This window comes from Garra rufa, chromosome 8, assembly GCF_049309525.1.
Source record: "Garra rufa chromosome 8, GarRuf1.0, whole genome shotgun sequence".
In the NCBI taxonomy this organism is placed as follows: Eukaryota; Metazoa; Chordata; class Actinopteri; order Cypriniformes; family Cyprinidae; genus Garra; species Garra rufa.
Window position 1 is genome coordinate 1,729,171 of NC_133368.1, and position 9,039 is coordinate 1,738,209.

At 40.7% G+C, this 9,039-nt stretch overlaps 1 protein-coding gene across 1 annotated transcript; it reads left to right on the forward strand.

The window, feature by feature from the left end:
• The first annotated feature begins 634 nt into the window (after positions 1 to 634).
• Positions 635 to 2,933, forward strand: LOC141340819 (zinc finger BED domain-containing protein 4-like). The gene is made up of 2 exons (XM_073845907.1): positions 635 to 1,932; positions 2,435 to 2,933. The coding sequence occupies exons 1-2, from the start codon at positions 635 to 637 to the stop codon at positions 2,931 to 2,933; spliced, it is 1,797 nt and encodes a 598-aa protein (XP_073702008.1).
• The last annotated feature ends 6,106 nt before the right edge of the window (positions 2,934 to 9,039 follow it).

The window sequence follows — 9,039 nt, forward strand, 5'->3', positions numbered from 1 at the left end:
AGCATATGCTGGTTAGGTATGTTTTGGTGCTGGGATGCTGGTTTTAGCTGGTTTATGCTGGTCCTTTGATGGTTTATGCTGGTCTTTGGTCCTTTGATGGTTTATGCTGGTCCTTTGCTGGTTTATGCTGGTTCCTTGAGCTAAAACCAGCATCCCAGCAGCAAAACATACCTAACCAGTAGGGATGGCCCGATGCTGGTCCTTTGATGGTTTATGCTGGTCCTTTGCTGGTTTATGCTGGTCATTTGCTGGTTTATGCTGGTCCTTTGATGGTTTATGCTGGCCCTTTGATGGTTTATGCTGGTCCTTTGATGGTTTATGCTGGTCCTTTGATGGTTTATGCTGGCCCTTTGATGGTTTATGCTGGTCCTTTGATGGTTTATGCTGGTCCTTTGATGGTTTATGCTGGCCCTTGAGCTAAAACCAGCATCCCAGCAGCAAAACATACCTAACCAGTAGGGATGGCCCGATACCGATACTGGTATCGGGTATCGGGTCGATACTGTCCTCATATACTCGTACTCGTACTCATAAAAATGAGCCGATACCACGCACCGATACCACGTACATTTTTTTTAAACGAAACTGGCCGCCGCGAGCCGCCGCTTTGTCTAGGTTAACTGAAGAACGTAAAATGTCGGCGGTTTGGGCTCATTTCAAGATAAGGGAGGATGACAGCAGCAAGGCAGACTGTAAGTTATGTTCAGCTAAAGTGTCGAGAGGAGGAAAAGAAAGTACATCGTTTAACACCAGCAATCTCATTAAACATCTGAAGACGCATCATAGCGCTGAATACACACAGTTTAGTCAAGCTAAACAAGCAAATCAGCAGCCAACATTGACACAGGCTTTACAGAAGCGCGAGAAGATGTCAGGAGATAATCCACGGGCACTAAAAATAACAGAGGGAATTGCATACTTTATTGCACTTGATGACCAGCCATTGTCGGCTGTTGAAAATATAGGATTTCGACATCTTCTTGGCATACTGGAGCCGCGATACGAAATTCCGAGTCGCCATCACATTACAACCGCTATGCTACCGAAAGTGTTTCATGACGTGAAAAACCAAGTCAGTGGACTGTTGCGTGACGTTTCGGCCGTCAGTTTTACAACAGATATTTGGTCAAGCAGCTTCTGCCCAATGTCTCTGCTCAGTTTAACTGTACAGTGGATTGATGACAACTTTTCTCTTCACCATGCCACCTTGCAAGCAAAGCCGTTTCGGGGTTCGCACACCAGCAAAGCCATAGCAGACGCGTTTGATGGGATGCTTCAGACCTGGTGCATTCCGAAAACCTCTGTCCACGTCGTGCTACGAGACAATGCTAGAAATATGATTAAGGGCATGAATGATGCTGGACTCCCCAGCTTACCTTGTGCCGCTCACACTCTCCAGCTGGTGGTCCACGAAGGACTTTTGTCTCAGAGAAGTGTTGCTGATGCATTGGCTATTGGACGCAAAATCGTTGGCCATTTCAAACATTCTCCTCTAGCCTACTCCTGCCTCGAAGACATTCAGTTAGAGATCGGTCAGCCTGCAAAACGTCTACAGCAGGACGTACAGACCCGCTGGAACAGTACATTTTACATGATCCAGTCTCTGATTGAGCAGAAACGGGCTCTAGAAGTTTTTGTGTCCGAACATGAACTTCCTGATAATCTTACGGCTCACCAGTGGGCACTGCTGGAGAAGGTTGTAACTGTTCTGGGTCCGTTTGAGGAGTTAACACGAAAAGTTAGCTCTTCTGAAGCTATGGCAGCAGATGTGATTCCTGCTGTCACTGTACTGCAGCGATTTCTGTCTAGAGAGACCGACGATGACCATGGCATCAAAACTATGAAAGGGACTTTAGCTGCAGCTGTCAGGAGGCGATTTTCTGATGTGGAAGAACAACCCCTCTACAGCATCGCTACTCTACTCGACCCCAGGTAGGTGTGTGTGCGTCTGTGTGTGTGTGTGTGTGTGTGTGTGTGTGTGTGTGTGTGTGTGTGTGTGTGTGTGTGTGTGTCTGTCTGTGTGCGTGTTTGTATCGTGTGTGTGTGTGTGTGTGTGTGTGTGTGTGTGTGTGTGTGTGTGTCTGTCTGTCTGTGTGCGTGTGTGTGTGTGTTTGTATCTGTGTGTGTGTGTGTGTGTGTGTGTGTGTGTGTGTGTGTGTGTGTGTGTGTGTGTGTGTGTGTGTGTGTGTCTGTCTGTGTGTGTCTGTCTGTGTGTCTGTCTGTGTGTGTGTGTGTGTGTGTGTATATCTGTGTCTGTGTGCGTGTGTGTGTTTATGTGCGTGTATGTGTGCTAGATAGTGAGTTCAAAGTTGCCTATGTATTGCTGAAAAGTACATTTTAGTATTTAATTTTCATTTAATAAATTATTTGATTAGGCTATGTTATTTTAATAAATATGTATTGTCAGATGCCTAATTTTCTCCCTCTGTTATAGGTATAAAAATCTTTTTTTCTCTAACACCAACACTGCTGCAAATGCCAAGGAGATGCTGCGTGAGCTGTTGAGGTCGTCTGGAGAAGAGGAGAATCATGACCTGCACGAACCTCCTGCCAGAAAACCACGCAGGGACCAGGCAAGCAGCAACCTGGACAGTATATTTGATGAAATAGCAGATGAGCAAGCACCAGTCTCTCTAAACAGAGCTCAAGTAGGTTCTACTGCACAATTAGAGACATACCTAGGGGAGACCACAATTTCTCGAGAAGACAAACCACTACAATACTGGGCAGTTAACAAAGTGCGGTTCCCTACTCTGGCCAAAATGGCATCCAGATACCTCTCAGCACCATGCAGTAGTGTTGACAGTGAAAGGCTGTTCAGCTCAGTGTCACATATTGTGAATGAAGACAGAAACAGAATCACAGCTGATCATGCAGAGATGATTTTGTTCATCAAAAAGAACCTGCCTCTCATTCTCCCAAAAAGTACCTAAGCTAGTTCAGATCACATTGCTTACTGAAATGTTTGTTTAATTGAAACAAGGGTACTGTCACTGTGCCACATAGTTTAATTGTTGTTTCATTTAAATATGCAGTAGTTTAATTGAGACTTGCAATAGTTACATTGATGTTTTGTTTAATTGAAATATGTAAATGTTTAATTGAGACTACACAACAGTTACATTGAAATTTAGTTAAATTGAAAGCTGGAGACGCTGTCAAATATTTCATTGATATATTGTTGAGTTGACAGTTTTGACTGTACAATATGTTTTATTTATATTTTGTCAGTTGTGAAGACAGTGCCAGCATTGAGGCTTTTTGTTTACACAGAAATATATATAATTTATTTTTGATTTGAAATTGCCTACATTTATTTTTTTAATCATTATTTATTTTAGACTTGTTAAAAAAAATAAAAACAGTCTTCTTACCTGTGTTCTAAAATAATCTTCTGTCTTCTTTTCTGGGAGCCTGTAGTTACTTTTGCGGTAGAAATATCGGTATCGGTACTCGGTATCGGCAAGTACTGTTGGAAGTTGCCGGTATTGTAAAAATACCTACTTCCCCCCAGTCCGTTTATCCGCCCTTTAAGTAAAACAGTTCGAGTCCGTGTTAAAGTTTAAAGCCAATTTAATAGTAAAGTCAAAGAGTGCTGAGCTCAGGATTCCAGAACAGCCAATATCAAATCTGACATTCTGGGCAGTCCAGGAATGTCTCACAAAACTAAAATATGCATTTATATTCTTGATTCTGCAGGCCTCTCCTGATATCGTTCAACCATTCTCCTCCAATCAGGGCCTGTTATCGCCAACCGTTCCTGCACAGAAAAGAAAAACAGCCCCATCCCATTCTTCTTCTTAGAGTGACCAAAAGTCTAGTCTAAAGTGACCTTCAAATTGCTACTACTTTTGCAGGGCTTCTTTTCTCCTACGTGCCTGTAAACAAAGGTTTTTTTAGAAATGACATAAATGTAGAGAGTTCGCAACTACACACACACATTTTACTAAACAGATTCTGTTACATAGTGTACACTTTGTCTTTTTCATTAAGCACAGAACATTCTGTCTTCTCATAAGCACAGAACAACCAAAACACAAAATTAAAAGTATAAAAGAAAAAGTGTAAGCATTTAGAAAAAGTATTTTCTACAGTACACAAATTCAAATACTCGTACTCGTATCGGTTTGGAAAAAAATGGTATCGGGCCATCCCTTCTAACCAGCATTTTTTTTTTTCAGCAGGGAACCTAGACATTACATGAGTGACCTAAGATGTTTTTTTTAGGTCACTGAAATGACTGGATCCTTCTTATTATGAGTGTACACTGTTTTACAAATATTTGTAAAAAGCACTAGTTTTATTATTAGTATAATATGTACTATTCTCTAAAAATCAGTTTTACTGTATAAAGGGAATAAAGGTTAATTTTATGTCCATTGCAGTCTTTTATAGTCAAATCGGTGTTGACATGTTGCTAAATGGAAAATCTTTTCATGTGGTCTATTTTTCCTCCATTTGTATAAAGATCATTAGGACATTAGGTCAAATGAGTCTAGACTTATTGTAAATTTTAAAAATTTAAAACTACTGCTACATTTTTGTAAGCTGCAAGTTTTTCTGTGAATCATTATGATTGAGGTGCATGTTTCATCTTGAGTTTTAGTTTTAGACAAACTTTTTAGTTTGTCTTTTAGTTTTAGAAACTAAATGTTTATGAGAATGAAGCTACAAAACTAACTGAATATGTGACGATTTGAAGAACAAAAGCGTCATTATGAGAAACTCCACAACATCATCCATGATAAAAGAGGTCAAAGGTCACATCAAAGCTCACAGATTTTATAATAAATAAATTTTCTTAAATAAGTGTTAGTCTGCACATGAGAAAATCATGAATGAGAAATATAGGGTACTATAAAATCAGACTGAGTCATGTCTATTAGAAATGAGATAAATAAACTCTTGGAGTTAAAGCAGTAAATATCTCAGAATGCTTAATTTTATGTCTGAGGTTTAATTGAAATGCATGTAGTAAGTGTGTAGTTTGCATATATCAGAAGTCACAGAGGGGGTCATGACCAGCGCAGACAGCGAGCGCAGTAGCAGTAGCGTCCTGACCCTCAGCAAAGAGCTCTGGGAAGCGAAAGAGTTGTTCGTCTGCAGAGTAACACACGATGGAGCTCCTCAAGAGTTCCCCTTCACCAAGAGTCACTGTTAGTCGCTCGGAGCGCTGAAGATGAGCCGTATCTGAGTGTCCTGTGTCAGGCAGGATTCACATGAGTCTAGTGCTGCAGCTGTAGTCATTTACAACTCAATACTGAAAGACAGCTCTAGTGTCAAAGCACTGGCTGATCTTTCAATCTGCTGTTTTTGCTGCAACTTTCAATAAAGCTTCTTAACAAACTCCATTTGTGCATTCAACTAACAGATGAAGATGCATGTAGTGTTTGTTCAGGTGTTTCCAGAAGCTTGATCAGTAGCAGTAAATCGAGTCAAATAAAGCTCTTGGGGTTTGAACACGGTCTCTGGAGACAGAGCTGCTCTATTCTGAGAAGATCTGAATCACTCCACCCTGACAATGTAAATGGGATTTTCAGAAACAGATTCACTTCTGCTGTAATAAAGCAGCACACAAACTACTCAGTACATGTTTAGGATACGCAGGGTTAAAACAACCCAATTTTTGTTATTTTGGTAACCCAACTCTGGGACAAATATGGACAAACCCATCGCAAATAGTGCAGATTCTCATGCCGGTGTGTCGCTGAAATCTAAGCCGGCGATTGGCTGCTGTTCCCTGGGGAAACTGCAAACTTCAGACCGCTGCCTCGCCTTTCACTCGTACCTAAAAGGCACCGTGACTTCATAACCTGTCAATAAAAAACAGTACAGAGTTTTGAAAAACATATTTTAACATCCGAATTAATTAGAAACAGTATTATAGTGAATAAAATCAGTTTAAGTTATGCAAGGCAAGGTGTTTACATAATGTGAAATGACCGTTGCTGTCGCATTTAGCTGACTGACATCTTGTCTGTGTGTTGCGTTGCGTAAAATAAAATCATTTACAGCACAATAAAAGACTTTATAGATTGAATAAAATGTATAAAAACACTCATTTCACTGAAGAAGTCCACTAAATCAGTGGCACTGAGGACTAGCTCTCTTCCTGAGGAGAAAAGCCAGCGCTCCGAACGTTAAAGTGCCCGTGCTGGGTTATTTGTCAGAGGGAGTTGGAGGGGTGTATAGTTTCAGTGGTCAGTGAGATTGACCCAGCCACTAACCCAACCCACAAAAAACTACCCAACACTGGAAAAATAACCCAACGTAATGACCCAACAGGCATAACCCAGCATTTTTTAGAGTGTATGATGAAATTGAGTGAGTGTCATAAAAATGATAAACACGCTTGTAATTAACCATTCTGACAGTAACTGTGTAAGAATGTAAATCTTTCTGTGGGTCTGAATGCAGAATGGAGTTCCAGTATGATGGGGTTTAATGTAATACACTAAAAGTTTAGGAGTTTCTCCAGGTTTCGGTAGGTACCAGGATAAACAATTCTTACACCAACCGTCTGAAGGGTCTCCAATGGCGCTGCTGGTTTTACAGGTCAGAGTTACTGTTTGTCCGATCTGAACAGGTTTCTCTGTTGGAGTCTGAATTACAGTCACCTGTCCTGTAGAATCTAAAAAAGAACACAAAACTGAAAAACTTTTAAAATTATATATATATTTTTTTATTTCATGAGCTAATTGATAATTAATTGTTAATTAATTCAAAAGTCTCACCTTGAAAATACACCCCTAAGATCAAAATCAAGATGATAAATGCCATTTTAGTAGTTGTTTGTTATGATAAACAGTGTCAGTCATGAAGTGTTAAACTCACAGCACTATAAACACTCTCAGAGCACTGGAGCATGTGCTGACAATGCAAACAAGTGGACAGGATTTACAATATTAAATCTGCCTTCCAAACCTTGGTGCGAACCAAACAAACAGACAGCGATAAACCTCTTTTCAGGACATGATGTGATCTTAAAAAGGACAAAATGCTTAAGCATACCTGGTTCTTGTCATCAAAGGGATGAACTTATGTTTCCCAGTACAGTTGAGTACAGGCACCAGAACCAGTTTCTCCTTGCAGCAGATCTGTGTGTGCAACAGTGTTTTGACTCCTTTACCTGTTTTGTAAGCGCTTCATGAGTTATAAGCTCCTGAAATACCATCATTTAGCCCAGCAAACAGCATTGTGTTTGCAGCATTTAGTAAGTTTGCAAAATATATATGACCCTGGACCTCAAAGCTAGTCTTTAGGGTACATTCTGTAGGATCTCGGTCGAACAAGGCACCAAACAAAAGTGGCCACATTCCAAAGAAACAAAAGGACCCTCTCTCCAGCCATAAAATCTATCCGTGACCATCACATGACGATCACCAGACGCCAGCTAGTCTACTAGTCTCCCTAGTTTTGACCCGGCCTGCCGGTTAACATTAATCCACGTCAGAAGTACAGGAAGACGGTAATTCACAGGACACTAAAACAGTGATAACACGACCAAGGAGCACAAACCGCTCTTTGTCTGGGAGTACCCAAAAAACAGATGTCCAGTTTTCTCCTGACATAAATTTCAATCATATAAACAGAAAATGCAGATTTACACGAGCCTGTAGGTCACAGGATCTGTCCAGCGTGACTCTCGTGACCTTTTTGGACATCTCGCCGCCCTCCTCTGACATTCCTACATGCACCCCGTCTCTCAATTGAAGAGCACACTGCAGAGACAATCTTTAAGAAACAATCAGCAAATTCGTATTGCTATTAGAAGCAACAGTATCATGTTTTCATGTTTTCTTTTATATGCGTGATGTGTTTTATGTGATCACTGGAAGTTTGATCTATGCATTATATGCCTTTAGGAAAGGAAGTTGTCAAATGTATTAGCATGCAAGCAATATACCACTGTTTGATAGGGAATGAATTATCTTGACGATTGCAGTTTGTCTGAATGAACGAGAAAATGATATTGTGTATACTTTATGCATTGCATTAGTTTATTGAAGTTAATAACAAAAATAGCAGAGAAATCCATATCCTAATAAGTCACGTACCAGAAGGAATTACAGGACGGAAAGGGGGTGGCGTGACCCACCCCTTTAGCAATGCCATTGGATCCCAGCATCGTGGGACGTGCCCTAGCGGCCCGTTTAAAACTTCATGTTCCTAACAGAACTCAGAAAACTCAGAGCTCTCAGCTCTCGCCTCACGCCTTTCGCCTCTTGTGGTTTGAGTGCTTTTCCATCTGCGCTCGACCACTCGACCAAGCACGCGACTGTGCCATCAAAACTCTACAGAACTGAAGCTTCGTGACTGCTGAACTTTCCCATGTCTCGCAAAGCCGACTCAAAAGAACTTCCAGCGCATCAACCTGCGCAACCCGGCAACCGAAGCTCCTCCCGGCAAACAGCCCACTCCTCACGAATGTGTTTCCCAGAGGACGTCATCAAGAAGCAACCTATCAGCGAAGCCGGGGTTCCCTTCTGCTAAAGACAAGCCCGTGGAACTCTGCTTGAACCGAACGCAAGTAACAAGATCTCTCTTTACTTAGCTGAAACTGGTGCAAAATATTCCTTAAGTAGTTAAAAGCTAAGTCTCTGCTTTTGTGATTTTCTAAGGTTGCGATCTAAGAACTAGTAGTAAGAAATACTAGAACTCTGGGATGCTATTCAAAACTCTGTAACTTTTACTCCCTGAATTGTGCGTGTGAATGTGTGTGTGTGTTTGTGTTTTAGTAGATTAGTTTTGTGTTTTAGTGTAGTTCAATAAATAATTGTTTCATTAAAAGAAGTGTCTTGACTTTATGTTCACAAAAGTTCTATCTGTGTTTAGATCAAGCTACCTCAGCCTTAAAATTTCCTAACGTAATATTTTGGTTTATTTGTGATCTTGGCCAGGAGCATAATATAAACCTTTTTGAGTTGATACAGTATACTGAATTGACTACTTCGCCGGACGAATGGTCAAGAAGTGTAATCTATTAATTCTGAATCAATTTAATCAAGTTCCGAATCTTTCGACTCGATTCATTATTTG